Source organism: Nyctereutes procyonoides, unplaced genomic scaffold (genome assembly GCF_905146905.1).
Source record: "Nyctereutes procyonoides isolate TBG_1078 unplaced genomic scaffold, NYPRO_anot_genome, whole genome shotgun sequence".
NCBI lineage: Eukaryota > Metazoa > Chordata > Mammalia > Carnivora > Canidae > Nyctereutes > Nyctereutes procyonoides.
This window is the reverse complement of record NW_026575121.1, coordinates 29,472,158-29,491,790: the sequence shown is the minus strand read 5'-3', so window position 1 is coordinate 29,491,790 and position 19,633 is coordinate 29,472,158. Positions and strand designations below refer to the sequence as shown.

Sequence of the window (19,633 nt, the reverse complement as noted above, 5' to 3'; positions counted from 1 at the left end):
ATGTGATTTATGTATACAATGGAATATTCCTCAGCCATTAGAAACGACAAATACCCCCACCATTTGCTTCGACGTGGATGGAACTGGAGGGTATTATGCTGAGTGAAATAAGTCAATCGGAGAAGGACAAACATTATATGGTCTCATTCATTTGGGGAATATAAAAAATAGTGAAAGGGAATAAAGGGGAAAGGAGAAAAAATGAGTGGAAATATCAGAAAGGGAGACAGAACATGAAAGACTCCTAACTCTGGGAAATGAACTAGGGGAGGTGGGCTGGGGGTAGGGGTGACTGGGTGATGGGCACTGAGGTGGACACTTAATGGGATGAGCACTGGGTGTTATTCTATATGTTGACAAATTGAATACCAATAAAAAATAAATTTAAATCAAAATAAAATAAATAAAAATACTAAATGAAGGCAGCCTGGGTGGCTCAGCGGTTAAGCACCACCTTCAGTCCAGGGTGTGATCCTGGAGACCAGGGATCCAGTCCCATGTCAGGCTCCTTGCATGGAGCCTGCTTCTCCCTCTGCCTATGTCTCTGCCTCTCTCTGTGTGTTTCTCATGAATAAATAAATAAAATCTTTAAAAAAAAATACTGAATGACTGCATCTTTCCTTGTTCCTAGATGAAGTAACACATACTCATGGGCGTATACAAAGGTACTGTAGAACCAGTGTTTTTGAAGAAAATCTCTGAAAACTGTCCTAACAATTTGTACTAATGAAATTGTCATCATTAAGCAAGATAATGTGAGAAATGCGAGAAAAAAAGTCATAAGAATATACTGAGAAGTCAACAGGATAAGATGAAGACAAGAGGCTTAGATGAAAAGGAGTAACAGAAAAGATGTTGGATCAGAAAACTAAAGTCACTACCTAAGAACTAAAGCTTGCACTAGAGGCAGAAACAAGCAGAATTAATGAGACAGAAACTGAAGCAGTGGTTTATTTATTAGTTTGTGCTGCTATTGCACATTGAGGGCTGCCGCACGTCAGGCAGACAACATAACAATAGAAATTTGTTTTGGCGAGCATGCAGTGAAATGGACAAGCTCATGTACTGCTTGTGGTATCTAAGCTGGTAGCATCTTTCTGGAAGCCACTTTGGCAATAGGTATCATGATAGCCTTAAAATGCATATTTTCAGCCTGAGTTTGTATTCTGAAACAATAATCTCAGATCTATGACAATATAAAGAAATGAGATGATCAAAGAGTCCATCACAGGATTTAAATTAGAAATATATTTATGTGTATATATCTAACCATATTATAGATATTAAAATGTTCATTAGAAACAATTGAAGTATACCCAGAATTATCAACTAAATATGAAAATCATCAAACAATGGAGCACTACACAACCATTTATAAAGATAATTAGAAATGATTTGAAGAACACAGAAAAAAATCACAATCTAATGCTATAACTAAGAATGCAGGGTAAATATAGAGAATGAGTTCAAACAGAGTTCTTGTCTTTGGATTTTGGGAGTTGAGAATTATATTTATGCTCTGGGGCATTTGATAAGTTTTCTTCAATAAGTACATCCTTTTCTTAAGATTTTACTTTTAAGTAATCCTTACACCGAGTATGGGGCTTGAACTAATAACCCTGAGATCAGGAGTTGAATGCTCTATTGACTGAGCCAGCCAGATGCTCCAATAATCACATCCTTTCAGATTATTAAAGTAATAAGTACTAAAAAACAAAAGCAAACTAAATTTTTAATTTTCTCTCATAGAGCTTATTTCTAACCTATTCCAGGTATAGTTCTCATACCCTAGAATTATCCACTCTCACTGTTATAAAAGACTCGTGCAAGTTGGTATTTTTGCTCAAAGTATGCTAAAGTTTTGTATTCTTGCACCACCATTCCAGGTTCCTAAAACAAGTACATTTGGGGTTGTTTTCTCTATAGATTTTCTAAACTCAAGGCTATTTTCCTTTGTCACTGGGGAAGCAGAAGAATAAGATTTTATCCAAATGATCCAACAATTCATCATTCATTTCACTTCTTACCATAGAAGTGTACAGTATTCAGAAACAACCTTCCAGCAAAAATAAAGTCCCTAGTGAAAGTCTTCCAGTAAAAACAGTATCAAGATTATGGTGATAATTTCAAAGGTATTCACATATATCCAACTTGTCATATTGTACGGTTTAAATATATGAAGTTCATTATATGTCACTTTATGTTTTAGTAAAGATGCTCAATAATCAAGAAAAGCCACATTCTGAAATAGGATTAAAAGGCTTGGGAGGTAGACAAACACATACACACACACAGAAGAAAAAAAAGAGAACCAGTCTTTAATGCATCAGCAAGTTTATTTACAAATGCAGTTGAACAGAAAGGCTACTAGAATTCTTGAAGAAAACTTTTGGTATACAAACCGTGATGATTTTGTACCAACGAAAAGCAGCTGTCTGTTGAGCATTGCTTAGCGATCATTCTGGTGAAGAAAATAGAGATCCCCTCATCAAGCAAATAAAATATCACATATGCTAAAAAAATTTTTTTAAAGCACAATATCATATAGATGAAAAGAAGGATACAGAAAGCAAATTTGGGGGTAGATTTTCATGAAATTTTCTATATGGTTCTGCATTAATTTAGTATACATTACAATAAACAGGGAAAATGCAATTATATATTTATATTAACTATTTCAAATAATGTTTCAGAACCTTTAAAAAAAAACCAATAAAATAACCCTCTTCAAAACACCACTAGGAAGTCAAACTAGATCATTGTCAGCGTCAAAAATATTTCAAAGTTCTTATTTTTCCCTTGTGCTTTTAAATGAATTCAAGAAAGTAAATACTGTACTTTTCCTCCCACACGGAAATTACCTTCTTATAAATAAACAACAAAAATACAGGTTCTACCAAGACTATAATGCTCTGATGTAATCTAGAGAGACAAAAATGTTTTTTAAAAAAGTGTTATCCTTTTTAAAAAAGAGCAAAAGACATACAACACGTATTTATAGATCTACATCAGCAGCAACCACCTCTTCTTCTATCTGCAACAGTGCTTTCGTGTGGAGGTTTACATCACATGGCAGTTGGCCGTCCAGCTGATCAGGCAAGGAGAAAAAAAAAAAAGGACTTAGGATGTAGGAATACTTGGATTATCACCACCCGGGATACATAGCAGTAATCACTCAGAGAATGGCCCCATGAGGTAGAGAGAGTAACCCTGTCACTCACTTAGGATAAAGCTAGGCAAATCACAGTCTCGGTTCTAGAATCCTTCATTTGCAAAAACAAAGTAAAAATAAACTGCCGATATGGAAATAAGTTACACTCAACTCTCTATTATTTGTCCTAGAGGAGAGAAAAGGCATGGGCAATTTTTCCCCTCAAGGTTCCAAAAATCAATTATATTCGGCTTGGGAATTTGATTCAAGAGAGAAAAGCGCACACACATACACACACTCCCGCCGTTACATGCCCAGCCTCGCCACTCTCCAAACTCAGTGGTCGTGCCCAGAGAAGAACTGGACGCTGGAGAGAGAAGGTCGATGACCCGCTGACAGATAAAAGAGAGTTGACTGGGCTGAAACCATTTTCAAACCACTCTTCACATAAAGGGCCATATAAATACCTCAGAGTTCAAAAGCAAATGGTTTTGCTGATACCACTTGTAACACCCTTTCACAATAAGGAAGAAACACATGTTACCAGCATCAAGGTTCAAAATATCAACAGCAGTAATGGTTGTCTTTAATGGCTAGAAACAATATGCAATCTATTACGGCTATCCTAGGTTTTATAACACAGAAACAAAAACGTGCTTAGACATAAAATTAGCATGTAAAGTTTTTGAAAAACTCAGTTTTTCCAAAAATGATACTGAAACATCTTATAATCAGATTTAATGTTCTCCTTTTAAAAATAGTATATATACTAATATACGATTATATAGTAACAAAGCATAAACTATTCTTTACTACCTTCTTTAAACCACAGTTTTTAAAGTTGGTCCTGTCCTTAATCACATAAACAAAGCCCCCTGTGAAGTAACAGAAGTCAGCTAATAATGAGGGACCGATTCTTAGCCAAGAAACAGATTATGTCCTCATGTCATTAGAAGTTTCTACAAACACAGAGCAGACAGCACAGGATGCCGTCCTGACTCAGGCATGTGTCCCTCTCCAATTCCTCGGCCCCCCAACCCATCGAATCATGCCTGGAGTCTGGAGCACTGACCCACCACTCACCGTACCCTCTTTGAAGGGAACACACTAAGATTCCTAAAGCCTGGAATTCTAAGGCAGAGAGCTTGAGGGGGACATGGCTGCAGGTTCAGGGAAATGCATGGGAACCCGTGGTCTCTTTAAAAGACAAGAAATTTTCTCCCTGATTTGTTCTCTTACATTTGAATCTGAGATAGCAGTCGTTGCAGTACAGTTGATGGTTTCTGATTCTGACTTCGGCTCCTGAGGAGGAGCCTCCGAGGTCACACTCGCAGGCCACACACTGAAGGACAAGAAAGAACCACCATAAACAGTCATTTTGAGAACTCCTGGGGCACTCCCAGGGTTGGGGGAGGGGGGCGGGGAGATGAGCAGAATGCAGCTTCTAAGCTCTCAAATATGTTTCAGCAAAGAAAAAGCCCAAAAGATAATTAGTGGATTAAAATCAAGCTGCCAGATGAGACATTAAAGAATTCATAAGTCTAATTTTAAGAGCCTAAATGATCATTCTAAATATAACAAAAGAATAAAAATGATTTGCTGATTGGCTTGAAAGAATTTAGTCTTCACTTCTTGCAGGGCAATGTGAGAGGATAAGGCATCACATAGAAGAAGTAGAGAAGTGAATGAAGAGTGTTTCTGGCACTTTCCTCTGAGGTGGGCAACACCTGGTGTTCCCACTGCACCAGCTTGGCGAGAGTTTGCACACGGCACTTTCACTTCATGGCTGAGTATATTGGTTCCACCGGCTCAAACACTAATTATTTCCATTCATTCTGGTCTGCCCAGGAACCGCTCAAGCCAGCAATACACAAGCTTAAACAAACTGTGGTCTGCAGGACTCCAGGAATAAGAAACAGAGTCTCTTTCTGGCCCAGTGCAAGTTCTAGAATCACACAGACGTGTCTCTCAAAATAGATAATTCAAAATATATTAATTTGTTCTTGGTTTTGTTCTTATGTGCAAAAACCCATCAGGTGTAAGCAGGCTTTGCAATTGTAAAAATATTTACTGTGCTCCTCTTTACATAAAGCTAGGCTTTCAGACTTAGAATTGCATGTCCCTGTGCTGTTAACAACACGGGTAAATTATATTTCAAGTATGCCTATGACAGCATGTTAAAGAAAGGATTTATGAGCTATAAATTTTACTTATAGAATCTTAACAGACTGAAGACTAGTAGTGCATAGTGTTTCTGGATTTAACTTTGGAGACTAGGTTCAAGATTGGAGAACAGGCAATATGCGATTCAAAGTGCAGCACACACGGACAAATGTAGCACCGAGTTTGTTAGTGGCACATCTACAACCAGTGCGCAAAGAAGCCATGCGCTCTCCAAGCAAAGCTTTGCGGGCTTGCAGGCTGTTCATCTCTGTCTCACCTTAAAACAATGCAAATGATAACAAAGACCCAGGGACTCGATGATCATGGCAGCTCCTTTGCCCAGAATGCTATTACAGTAGGAGCACACGCGCTTCCCACTCACTGACCTAGACACGGAATGAGAATGGAAGGGAGGCTTTCATCTGTGCAAATCAAGGTTACTTAAAATCACACTCTGGCATTAACATTAGTAATTACTTAGGAGAGTACATATCTGTGGGAGGAAAGCTGTCACCAACCAAAGTATGTTACATTGTACCCTGAAGGATCTCCATGGTGGTTCTGAAACCCTTGACACTTATTCATATAAATTAATAATTTCTGTGTATTAGTGCATTCTGTGCTTCCCGACATTATTCTCCTCAGATCACATCTCTATGTAGCACAAGTCTCCTCCTCTAATCCAGCTAGTTCACCAGCCAAAGCCCAGCCCTCGTCCTGTCACACCCACCAGACTGCTAGGAGAGCAGTCCCAGCTGCACCCAAACGGCACTACAAGTCTCTTTGACCATCTTAACCTTATTTTCCCATCCTCTTTCTCATTCACCTGCTATTCTAGTTACACAGAAGGTATCAGTGCTTTCCTGACTGTGTCCATCTGGTTTCCAGGACTTCCTCTGGGACAATGAAATGACAAGTGGCTGACACCTATCACAGAGACAGGTACGGAGGGTTTCTACTTCCCTTTGGATTCAAGTGTCTCCTGTCCCAGGTGGGAAGGTAAAGGCCACTCATTACCATCGCATCCCACAGCACTGGCACAGTTTAGAGATATTGAAAGTGCATAGCTGCCAGCCGCCTCGTGTTAGAGTGCCCCCTCCCGGACAGAGACCATTCCAGGACAGAAAAGCCAAAAGGTTCCTATCTGTTCCTATCCTATCTGTTCTCCAATGGGGGTGGGTGCTCTCAGTAGGTAAATGCACACTCTTTCCTCTGCCTCCCTTCCACTCAGGAGCCTTCCTCTCTCCCCAACAGTGACCACAAATTCATACCCCTTCTTGTTTCAAACTCCATGATACACATTTTGGAGATCCTGGCACAAGTCAATACAACTTTATATGGATATGTTTTCTTAACAAAAGCCCTTATTTGATGGCTAAAAAAAAAAATTCCAATATTAATCACTGTGTTTTTACTTTTCAGTATTTTATTTGTGATGGAAAATACTATATGCCAGAACTCGCTTTGGAGACAACAGAAATATTGTTGTATACGGTTTCATGAAGCATTGATGGTCTGTAGAGAAGCTATGCAAAACTCAAAGCCCAACTCGTGTTGCTATCTGTGCTTTACTCCATATCAAAAGAAAAGCCTAGTCAGGACCTATAGTTATAACTCTTACCCAGTTCCTGCAGCAGCATGTAACCTACAGAATTCAGTTGATGCAGTCTGAACAAAATGTTGGCAAACTAGGTAAGAGGCTGGCAGTGGTTTTGAAAAACAAAACAAAAAAAAAGCAGTATCTAACTACTTAACATTTTTATATCCAGCTTGTTAAAAGTTCCACAGACAATGGAGCTTGGTTATAATGCTTTCCTTTGAAACTCAGTTCCTATAAAAAGAATTTGTATTATAGTCTCAGTAAAAATCAAACATTTTACAATACTGCTTTTACTCATGAATCCCAAATGGATTCACTAGCTACTATATATTTTTATGCTTCCACGCTGAGAACTATATGAGTATGTCTGCACTGACTGACCACAAGCAAAAAAGCAAACAAGACAGTGGCAATGAAATACATGTTTTAAAGGTCTCCGATGGCTTCACAAGACATCCATAAATGCTCTTAGGGTAGCATGGAAAGCCATTAAGAAAGTTTTAATTGATTTTCATAAAGAAATACTGAATTTGACAGATTCAAAAGGACTTGTTTTTGGTTTTCACTAGAAAATTTGGACAAGACTTTGAGGGAAGTTTATTGAAAAAATACCCCTGTGACCAAAGTCCTCACCTGTTGCGTAGCTGGGAGCCCGACTGTGATAGTGAAGGAGAAGGACTGTGTGGTGTGGGAGAAGGTGCGGTGGTGGTCTGCACAGAACCAGCTGAAGAAGGAGGGGGGATGCTGGAAGATGGATTCCGCATGTAGGCACGGTTCGACGTGGACACCAGCTGAGGAGGGGGGCGACTAAAGTCTTGAACAGAGGAAGAAGCACGGACTCCTGAAGGCTGATTGAGCCAAGGGGATGGTTTCCAAGAACTGGATCTTGGGGAATCAAGGTTATCTAGAGATTCACCTCTGAAACATAGAAAAATTCACAGAGACTATTTAATACTATATAACCAACTAGAATCAATTTATCATTATAGTCACTAAAATACCCGTTTTATGTATTTTATAAGTAGGTACTAATCTGACGAGTCCAGTTACATACAAAATTACCTTTAGTAACTAAAGTTTCTTTTCATCAAAATCACAATGTTTCAAATTCAATTAATCTTTATTTTTATTTACTTGGTGCTTAAAAAACACCAAAGTGGAAAAGAAAATACTAAAAAAAAATTTTTTAATAAACTACTACAAAGACACATTCCCCCTTTAAGTATTCAATGAATTAGACATATCAATCTTAATTTTTAAAACCCAACCTAAAAAAGAAACACTATTTTAGGCACTTATATATGTCACGTATTAGACCGAACAAGGTAACAAAATTTTTAACTTATTTAATTTTCACAACAATGTATATAATTTTTTAAATGTCACAGAAGTTAACTTGTCCATATGAAAAAGAGCTAGGTGGTGGTAGAATTGGCTTTCAAACCATTGTCTCCCTGATTCCAGAATAATCGACACCATTCCTACTGTGCAGTCCTCACTCACTCATTACCTAAACCCTGAATTTAATCAACTGGCTAATGTCCATCTTATAGAAGCATTCACTTTTCGCAGCTACTTCTCTTAAACTGAATATGCATTTAAAATAGAATTGGGGTGGGGTACCTAGGTGGCTCAGTGGTTGAGCAACTGCCTTTGGCTCAGGTATGATCCAGGGGATCCTGGGATTGAGTCCCACATCAGGCTCCCTGCAGGGAGTCTGCCTTTGCCTCTGCCTATGTCTATGTCTCTGCCTCTCTCTGTGTCTCTCTCATGAATAAGTAAAAATATTTTTAAAAATTAAAAATTAAAAAAATAAAATAGAATTGGGGCACCTGAGTGACTCAACCAGTTAAGTGGCTGATTCTTGTTTTCAGCTCAGGTTATGATCTCAGGGTCCTGGGATCCAGCCCCGGGTCAGGCTCTATACTCAGTGCAAAGTCTGTTTGAGATTATCTCTCCCTCTACCTCTGCCCCTCCCTGTGCTCTTGTTCTCGCACATGCGTGCACTCTCTCATAAATTAATTAATTAATTAATTGCTCAAAAATTGTGAAGAAGTAAAATAGAATTTAGCTCACAAACTGATTTAAATACAACTTTTGGAAAATCACTCTTCATTTTTATTTTATTTTTATTTTTTTGGAAAATCACTCTTTAATGAAGCCAAGTGCTTACATTAATTCTGACCTACAAAGACTGACCCCAAACTATAAATGATTTCTAACAGGTAATTTTGTTATTACCTTTAAAACTTTAATCTCTTATCTCAAGTTTGAAATACGTATTTGTTCTTTTAAAATTATAGAAGTACATCATCATGATGAGAAAGACCCAAGCAATACAGAAGGGCATTTGAGGAAAGAATAAAACTTCCCTCCACCCTCACTTACCACAATTTACCTGCCCTAATTCCCAGAGGTAACCACTGTTAACTTTTAGACTTTTTCTGTTTACAAACCAATTTACATACAGAGACAAATTTACATGAGTATAGCTATTTCTCTCGCGCGCGCACGCGCACTCCCTCTACATATATATACATATATATGTAGTGTGTTCATGAGTTTAACATTGTTAAACAAATGTTATTACTCTACAATGCATACTCTTCATAACTCACTTTATTCCGTATATTATCTTAGAACTGTCTTCATGTCAGCTCGTGTGTGACAGACAGTACTTCAGAGGCCCCCAGTGAATCATCCTCCAGTACCCATGCCACTGTGTGGTCCCCTCTCACTGACTCTCTGCTTGGGCATGTGACATGTTAGGCCAATGGGACACAAATGGAAGTTTGGTAAATGTGTGCAAATGAGGGCTTATCTTCCTGCAAGGTTTCCTCTGAATCCAGCTGCCATGATGGGGCAGCCCAAACAGCTACATGGAGAGGCTCACAAGGAAGCAGGAACTCCCAACCAACAGCTCCAGATGAGCTCTCAGTGCATCATCAAAATCAAGGCTTCAGCAAATTATAGCTCACTGTCAGGATATGTATGAATCATGAGCTAAGTGTATTTTTAATTTTCAAACAGTCATAATAAAACAAAGAATATGCAACAGAGACTGACATGGCCTACAAAGCCAAAATTATTTACTATCTGGTCCTTCATACAAAAAAAAAAAAAAAATTTCCAACCCTGCTCCAAAGGACTATAACTATCCAAGCACTCCAATCAACATCATTCCAAAACTGCCCAATTTTGGTAAGAATTGTGATACAGTAGAGTACTATACAACTATAAAAGAAAGAGAATGTATCATATACTATCTCAAAACTTAGTGTGTTTATCAATGTGCCACTATTTATTTAACAAGAGTACTGGGTACTCTTGTTAAAAGATACTCTGCTTCTTTTCTTGTTTGCTATTTCCAATAATACTTAAGTATAAATCCTTCAATATATCTTTGCATGCTTATCCAAACACATTCAGAAGATGAAGTGCCAGGAGCTAAACTGCTCACAGGGTATGGACATAAAAACTTTTGCTCAGGGTCACCTGGGTGGCTCAGTGGTTGAGCCTCTGCCTTTGGCTCAGGCCATGATCCTGGGGTCCTGGGATAGAGTCCCTGCATCAGGCTCCCTGCAGGGAGCCTGCTTCTCCCTCTGCCTATGTCTCTGCCTCTCTCTCTCTGTGTCTCTCATGAATAAATAATAAAATCTTTAAAAAAAATTTTTTTTGCTTAATAAACTTTGAAAAACTTCCACCCAATTGGGAACAAGAATTTCTGTTTCATTATGCCATTGTCCATATTGGATTGAGTTAGTCAATCATTTAACTCCACAAATCTTGTAAGAAGATAAAGGATTGCTGTTGTAAGAGTAGTGTTGATCTCTGATATGTTTATTGACTTTCTTTCTTTTTCGGCAATCTGTTAATATCACTTGTCTACTTTTCTATAAAATTATCACATTATATTTACTGATTAACAAAAGTTACTTCTATATTGAGATAATTACCCCTTGTAATGTGTTACAAATTTTCCTCAGTTTGTCACCTGCAAAAATACTTAATAAAAGTAGCTTGGATATTTTTACCCAAGATACATCTTTTAAAATATTCATCTTCTCAGCTCCAATTAATTTACATCCATAGGTTTTTCTTAAAATTACAAAAATTAGGTTTCACACTTTGTGAAAACTATTATCATGATTCCAATTGAACCATTATCTCCAGGCTTAATTTTCTTTTTCAGTTCAGCAGCCAAGGAGGGACATTTAAGTGCTTGAACTGTACTTCGGAATTCCACATCCAGCTTTTCAACAGATTAGCCATGTGCTTTTGTCCAAGTGTATTCCCAGCTTGAGCCACGGTTTCTTCATATGGAAAAACAGAATCACTCTCCCTGCCTCAAAACATTTTCCCCAGAGTAAGTCAGATGATATAGACAAAGTAACTGACATGTGTGTGGCACTCAATCTGTGCGCGATAACATGTGCCCAATGACATTCACTGGACTTCCCCTTCTCCACTAAATCTTAGACAAGAGAAGAAATTATAACATCTCTCCTGTCCAAAGTAGCCAGCATGTCTAGAAATTAAATATCTGTGTCACGGTACAGAGGAGGAAATAACTCCTAAAAAGTCTCACACCTTCTCATAATCCCAGGCAGACAAATCGGCTCTTTATTTACACTGGAACTGCGCTGTCGGATCCAGCTATTGTCATTGAGAAGAGATGTCCTCTTCCTCATTTCTTGAAGAATTTGTTGTCTCTCTAACTCTGCTTCTGATGGGGCTTGTTCCTTCTTGGAGCTCCTCTGTGATGAGCTAGTGCTCCCAATTTGGTCTGAATATTTATTGCCTCCTAAATTAAAAACACATCAGAAGCTGCAGGATTAACACATTATTAAATGGGGCATGGAGGGTGGGGTACAGATTGTGGATAAATCTCCAAATACAATGTAGCAAAAGATGTGACACCGCACACATATGCTAACATCAATTCTCAATTAGACTGCTGCATGGAAACATAAAAGTAAAGTTGGCTATTCCTGGAAATTCCAGTTCAACACCCAGAGGCATGCCACAGAGTACACTCAGAAAGGCTTAAGGAAGCTGCCCAAAAATGAAACGGCCAGCATTGATTTCAGTGCTATTAAGTTACAAAGTGCTAGTCTAGAAATAGTTCTCTTCCACTTGTCCCTTCCTTCCGATATTAAATCAATCAAATACATGCTCATGGAAAACTTGCTGTGACAATGCCTTCAAAAACCTTACACTCCCCTTGGGGAGAGCAAGACATATATGCCTGCATCTCCAGCTGACACAACTTGAGTCTTCATGGTATAAGTTCTACAATAAGTCATGACCAAATTGTAGGATTGAGAGCACATTCAATCACTGAAATAGCTTTTGTGAAGCTGAAAAATATCCAAGGTACCCAAATGTTAACCAAGGAACATAATCAGACTTGTTTGTCCTCTAAGAGACCAACAAAACTATAATTTGGATGTTGAATACATGCATGACAATTCAGTTAGGGTTTATCCTGAAGGCTTTGTCTCATTGGATTTGCTGATTAATTGCTGATTTGGATAAAACATCTGTAACTTTGAAGTATCTTCCCCCCTTAATTTGGATTAGGAAATTCTATCTAAGGATTTGTTTCCTTTCACACTCCAAATTTATTGCCATCATTAATTTTTCAAAATTCATGGTGCATCTCTGCCTTAGTTCATCTTCCAGCAAGCAGTAAAATGAGGCCAAAGTTTTCTCATACCCACATATGTTTGCCTTTGTGGGTGCACACTGTATCAATTTGGTCATATGTTAAATTAAACATTTTCTATTTTAAAAGTACCTTATTGGCATAACCAAGTTTTTCAATGAAATATTTCATAAGTTCCACTGTCAGCTATTCAGGAACTTAAAGTTAGTAGAGGGAAGAAAATACATATTGAAGAGTAAAGTTACTTAAAGTTTGATTTTAATGGTAGCTAGGGGCAAATTCAGGGGGAAAAGAAACCTAGAAATCCAAACAAGTAAGACCAGAGGAATCAGATCAGAAGGCATCTGATAAACTGGCAACTGGGAAAGAGAAAATTCTGGTTTTAGTTAAGGGTCCCTAACAGGAAAAACAGAAAAACAGCTGGAAATTTAAACTAGAACCAGAAAATAGAAGCTCCTAAGTGTTGAGAAGGAGTGATCATAGAACCTAATAGAAACTAATTTCCACAAGCTTTAACCAGAGGTTACAAACTAGCTGCCACCAGACCATTTAGGCCTATAGATGTGGTGTTTGGCTTAGAGATGGTTTTAAATTTTGTTCTCATCAGCACATAAAAGATAACATGAAAATTTCCATTTTTTTTTAAACTTCTCTTTTACAACAGAAACGTTGGCTTTGCATTCTCCCACATAGCAGGGGCAGGCTTGCTCTCCCATGTGGCTATCCACTAAGTGGCATGTCCACCAAATTCACCCCAAACCTATCAGGACTTTTTTCATTTATAAAACCGACCAGCACCCTGCTTGCCCAAAACCTGGTATGCAAACCCTGCATGAAATGATGCTTTCTGCTTAGTGTTTTTTTTTCCTACTTATATAATTTCAGTTACAAGCGTTTCTAAAAATACACTTAATACTAACAATATAGGGTTCCAAATCATTTTTGCCTAGTTAGCAAAATCATTATCATTTTAAACTTTTGGACATCTTGGCACTTCAATGTACAATTTCAAGTTTACAACAATTTTTAAGTCCCCTGGTATTCTGCAGAAAGCTTTTCTGTCCCATTTTCTTGCCTGCAAGATGAAATCTATACAAAACTATCAATAACACTGAAAAATTTCCACTTGTTTCACTAGCTATTTAAAACCATTTTAATCTCCCAGTACTCCCTCCATCAGAAAGTAAAGCCAAAATAAGCAAAAGATAGTTTTGTTTTTATACACAAATGCTAAAAATATTTGGTATTTTAATTATGTAATCTTAATGAATCTGAAATATATTGACTTTAAAAATACTGATCATAGCATGTGATAGCATAAAAAACTGTGCTAAAGAAGTTGGGAAAAAAATCACATTTACCATATTTATTTGCAGGGTAACCATCCAGTTCAGTAGTGGATCTGGATTTATTCCTACAACACAAAACACAACATATTATAGATATCTCGTTAAGAATATATTTTTTACATTTATGATGTAAGAACACTAAAAAGATTGCTTTTTAAAGCAATTGATTTATTTCCTAGATCTGCTGAAAGCCACGTTTATCTTCTTAATAAGGAATTTTTCATGTTGTACAATGTAGCAGAAAACAGTGACATCTCTCGAGAGACAAGCACGTAAAGAACATGTGAAGATCCTCTCCAGTCTGTAGGATAATTAAGCTTATGACCAATTTGTATGCTTTGATTCCCTTCCAGACCTCGATCATACAGGCTATACCAAGCATCTGTCATCAGATTATGTAACATCATACTGTCTCTTCCTTCTTACTGCCCAAGGGTCAAGAAATCAACTTTTTGGGCACTAGGGCACTTATTCCAGAAACAGCCACTGACCAAATGCAATCTTTGCAGTGCAAAGAAGTACTCAAGCATATTGGCATAGGCAACCTCTGAAAATACCTGATTTTGTAACGGCAACATTTAGGTTTCTGTATCAACCCAAGCTGGTCTCATTCTCACTTTACTAAGCCCAATAACATCAAATAATAATGGCAATAATGAATAATATACATTATCACATATATATTACATATGTATATGCATACAATATATATGTACATGTATACAACATACAATAAAGTGCAATACATAACGTGTCACAACTGCTAGCAACTTTCATGAATGGTTTTATTTGTATTAACATAGAAAATACTATTATTACAAGATATCCAGCCACACCCCTTAATGCCTCTAAAGCAGGCTGTACCACAACTGCCTAGCAGTGTTCTATGTTTTCCAGGATTTGTTGAGTTTTCCTCTGCAATATAATTATTTTCTCCAGGTTATAAGCTACATAAATAAAGATCATTTAAATACATAAATAAATTAAATGCATATTTTTAAAAGAGAGAGACACATTTTAATGATCCACGGTTACCCAGACACTTTCATTATAAAATAAGAACATCCATCACTAAAACTTTTTCTACCTTAAGGTCAGCCCAATACTCCCTATCTACTTAGAGTCCTACTCAGTCTTCCTGATTGCCTATAGAGATGAGTCTTTCCATATCTCTAAGGTAAACTTCCTAAAGAAGAAATGTCAGCTCTGGAAACACCAATTGGGCATACACTGGATGTTTACAGATAGAGTCTCTTCAGAAGTCCTTAGGGATTCAAAACTGTAAAGCATTTTAAAAATGTCTTTAAAATATTAAATTTATGTCTCAGCAAATTTTAAGATGTATCTAACATTTCCTGGAATTGACCAGTAGTTCTAATTAAACTAAGAGAAGGCCACAATTCTCATTTCAGATGTCCACACATTACTTCATTTTGGGTAAGCTTATGCCATTACTTATAACCTCTTTAAAATAAAAATTAAGGTAGTTGCACAAAATAAACACAATTCTACCCTATGTCTATTCCCCTTGTATTGTGGCATCTCCCATAAAGAGGTAGAGCTTTTCTCTGTTCTGTGAACTTGGGCCAGCCTGTGACTTCACTTTAGGTAGTAGAATGTGACAGAAGCATTGGTGTGCCAATTCAGTCAGAATGCAGACTGCAAGGTGCCTTGCATGCTTCCTCTCTTTAATTCTGTCTTCTCTGCTCTGTCACCATGTACCTAAGACTGTACTGGCTTGCTAGATCTTGAAAGACACATGGCCTAGTTGTTCTCACTGTCCCAGCTGACAGCCAACTCCCTAAGGCAGAGCTGCCTAGTAAACTAGTACATGTATGAAGAGCCCAATCAACTAAAAGGACTAAAAGGATCAGCCCAAAATACTTACACAAAGTCATGTCAAATCACTAAGTTTAAGGGTCACTGGTTACATGGCAAAAGCTAGTCCATACAAAGATCAACCAGCAAGATCTCTTTATATCTCACAAAATATCAAGAGCTAAAGTAGTTCTTACAAAACACCTAGACAAACCCTCAGATATTCATCTAAAGTCAATTATTTCAACCAAATTACAACAAAATGCTCTATATACCTGTCACTAGGAAGCAACCCTGAAGACTGTTCTTCTCTCTTTGGTATATCATAGGAATCAAGAGGCCTAAAAGATAGAAAGAAGAGTTTATGGTCAACATATTAGACTTTGATGCTCTTCCTCAGTTTGAGAAATTGCTATCAAAACAATGTTATCATAGCCTCTTGATCAGATGGTCTCTGGGTTGAAAACTAAACATAGAGAAACATTTTAATCAATGACTGCAGAAAGCAGACCTCCTAATATCAACAGACATTAGCAATTCATTCATCCCACAAATGTAATACTGAGTGCCTGCTACTATTCTAGGGCTGGGCTATAGAAGCAAACAAAACAAAAAGAGTATGAAATGTTGGGCAGTAAGGCCACAGACAAATACATAACATTAAACATGATACAGCATATGGGGAAAAGGCACATACTTTAGATGAAGTCTTCTGGAAAGTCTGGGAAGGGGACCTTTGAGCAGAAACTTAAAGAAAATGAGGAAGACCAACACAGAGGTGAAGGAAGATCTCTCCAAGCACAGGGACCAAAAAATGCTGAAGTTCAGGGACAGGATGCATCAGACATTTTCAAGGAAGAAAGAGGCCAGTGTGGTGGGAACTGACAGAGGGAGGGGAAGAGCAGTAGGAAGCCAAATAGACCACGGGGTCAAGATCCAGCTCATGTGGGATCCCTGGGTGGCTCAGTGGTTGAGCACCTGCCTTTGGCCCAGGGCGTGATCCTGGAGTCCCAGGATCGAGTCCCACATCAGGCTCCCTACATGGAGCCTGCTTCTCCCTCTGCCTGTGTCTCTGCCTCTCTCTCTCTCTCTCTCTCTCTCTCTCTCTCGCTCTCTCTCACGAATAATAAATAAAATCCTAAAAAAAAAAAAAAAAAAAACAGTTTAAAAAAAAAAAAAGATCCAGCTCATGTGAGCCTCCTAAGTCACGACGAGGACCTGGGTGGTATTCTAATGTGACAGGAAGCCATGTGAACTGCTGTGAGCAGGCACGTAAGGCGACAGGATCAGGTATCCGATGTAAAGGGTTCCCCTTGGGCTGCTTGTGTCCAAAATGGATGGCAGGGACCAACTAGGAGTCTCTGATGGGGGGAGTGGATCGAGCTAAGTGAAGCCCACATAGCAACATCCCAGTGCCCTTCGGCTGGAGGACAGACCTTCTGTACTGGTATATTTTGACTGTGGTTTCCCTCTCTCTTTCTGCCTGGGGCTTCTGCTCCTGGGCCTCCTCTTGACGCCGACGCCACTCCTGCTCTTCTTGATCCTGTTGCTCCTTCAGTTTCCTCTCTTTCTCCAGAGCGAGCTGTTCCTGCAGCCTCTTTCTTTGGTCCTCCTCCTCATCCTCCTTCTGCTGTGGTCTCCTCTCCTCTTCTCCTGCTCGGGTGCCTTCCCGGTCTGATGACTTGGAACCCTCACCCCAGGCGGCTTCCCAGGTGGCAACGGCGGGCTCCCGAGTGGGCCGGGAAAGGCTGTGTGAGCTCAGGACCATCCGTTCCTACGTGACCAGGGAGAGAAAGAAACCATCTGAATCTGTGCATTTCTGTAATTTCATTTATTCATATCCAGCTTTAGAGACTGAGTGTGGCCAGCCTGGAATTCCACTTGAAATGATGTCAAACATTTTACCGCCAGCAGAGCCACACGTGGGTGACAGAAATATAACCAAAAAGAGAAAGAGGCAGTTAGGGTCCATGAATAGAACCATTTAATGATACAGCGGAGGAACTAAGAAAAAGGTTGAAACATCAGAGCAAAATTCCGACAAATCAGAGCTCACTGTATTTCTCAAAGAGCTTATATAAGTGAATATGCGGCAAAAGCCAGGTGAGATATCATATCTTCTGTTTTTCGGCTAATTTCACCAAGACAGAATAGAACACAGCATGTTCCTAGACTACCTCATTCAAGTACTTGTAGTTCTCTCTTTCAGCTTCCTGCTGAGCCCTCTGCCACTCTTCCCTGAGTTTCTCCTGCTCACGTTGATATTTCTCCTATAAGAAGAGAAAACATTAGTTAATTAGGTAATTCACAGAGTAATGATATTAAATAGAATCTTTTTCACCAGCATTTTTGCTAGCTCTACCCTTCACTTCAACCTTTAAATGTGGTGATACTATTTTAACCAGATTTTCATCCCTAAAGTACAAAAGAGCTTTTATCAAATTAAATTGCATAGATACTCAGAATTAAATAGATAGCCCCCCTTTACCACAGGTGTAATTGATTAACGCCCCTTGCAAACTGCAAGAGGGACTGAGTTTCTCTGCAATGGACTGAGCACACAGCTCAGGGGGTGTAAGCCCTTACAATCCATACACCTGTCACACATAAGAAAATCCACAAAAACTATAGTGCTGCATTCTAAAAAATACACGGGTAAACAATTATTTTAAAAGGAGGACTCGGAAAGCTTCAAAATAGGAATGTCATGAATACAAAAATGTACTGCCTCTCAAAAGATTTGTTAATTATGAGTTATTAGCTTTTATTTTTCTTTTTCTTAATTTGCTTCTCAGCACCAGTTGACGCTGCCCGGGGACAGCCAGCCTCGTTCCTGTGGGTCCAAATCGTCTGGCTCTACCTGCAGCAGGCGGTCCTGCTCCCTCTGCCATCTCTCCTGCCGCCTGCGCTCCTCCTCTTGATCCCATGCCCAGCGGCTCGGGGTACTGAGCGTCGGAACGGGAAGCTAACCAGTGAGAAGGAAGATGCACAAACAAAGGAAGGACATATCACTTCATTAAGTCATCTACTGAAGCACTTTCTCTGACACGAATTATTCATCCCATCCTTGGCCTAAGCAGCACCAGAGATTTCGCTTTTTGTTTCTCAAGGGGTCTTTTCAACTTGGAAAGACTCCCCCTTGATAAATTCTCATGCAACCGAAAATAAGTGCTGCTAGTATGCGCTAATTCAGTCCCACCAAGGTCCCACCTTATTTATTCCAGAAACAAATGAATGCGACTTACATCAGGAACCACAGAATCTGAGCTTCCTGTGTTGTAGCATGTGGAAAAGGAAGAAAAAAAACATGTAAGTCTTTTCATTTCTAGGAGATCATTCTTTTCAGAAAGTCACTTTAGCTGTTTCTATGCCAGTATACTAAATGATATCAATATTTTGGGTTTTTTTAATATTTTGTTTTAAACCACAGCAATACATATCTCAGTTTCTCTCTTCAATTCCAGCTGTTTATTACTCATCTTCCAAAGTCAAAATTATTTAAACAGAGAGAGAGAGAAACTATGGATGCCGAAGTTCCACCCTAGCCCTTGGCACTAGAGCTGGACCAATGGTGTATTCTGAAGAGGTTGCAGGGTTTTTCCATGAATAGACCAGCTGGTATGTCACAACTGAGCCCCAGAGGGGGAAAATAAGAATTTCAAATGTTATAATATCTACCAAATCCAAATTTCTACCTGTCACTATTCAATTATAATGTGAAAGATCCATATCACATTTTCCAGATCCCCTTGCTGAGGAGTGACTTTTCGTAAATACAACACCACAAAAACATGTTCAAGAATTCCTTCCCTTCCCTCTCCTTGAAGAGGGAAGCACAAATATTCAAACTTCATGTGTAAGCACAAATATTCAAACTTCATGTG

The 19,633-nt window shown here is 38.7% G+C and overlaps 1 protein-coding gene across 12 annotated transcripts in view; it reads right to left on the bottom strand.

Moving 5' to 3' along the window:
* Positions 1-2,317: 2,317 nt before the first annotated feature.
* Positions 2,318-19,633, bottom strand: part of LMO7 (LIM domain 7) — a 200,363-nt gene continuing 183,047 nt past the window's right edge. For 11 of the 12 annotated variants that reach the window (XM_055336006.1, XM_055336008.1, XM_055336009.1 and 8 more), the window contains 11 exons: positions 18,995-19,020; positions 18,610-18,714; positions 17,927-18,019; positions 17,186-17,523; positions 16,025-16,090; positions 13,944-13,996; positions 11,505-11,718; positions 7,548-7,832; positions 5,592-5,700; positions 4,391-4,493; positions 2,318-3,088 (listed from right to left, as the gene is read on the bottom strand). In XM_055336006.1, the coding sequence (XP_055191981.1) occupies positions 3,066-3,088; positions 4,391-4,493; positions 5,592-5,700; positions 7,548-7,832; positions 11,505-11,718; positions 13,944-13,996; positions 16,025-16,090; positions 17,186-17,523; positions 17,927-18,019; positions 18,610-18,714; positions 18,995-19,020 (1,415 nt within the window). In that variant the 3' untranslated portion in view covers positions 2,318-3,065. The remainder of the gene's footprint in view (positions 3,089-4,390; positions 4,494-5,591; positions 5,701-7,547; positions 7,833-11,504; positions 11,719-13,943; positions 13,997-16,024; positions 16,091-17,185; positions 17,524-17,926; positions 18,020-18,609; positions 18,715-18,994; positions 19,021-19,633) is intronic. The other variant, XM_055336018.1, reaches the window with a different exon arrangement.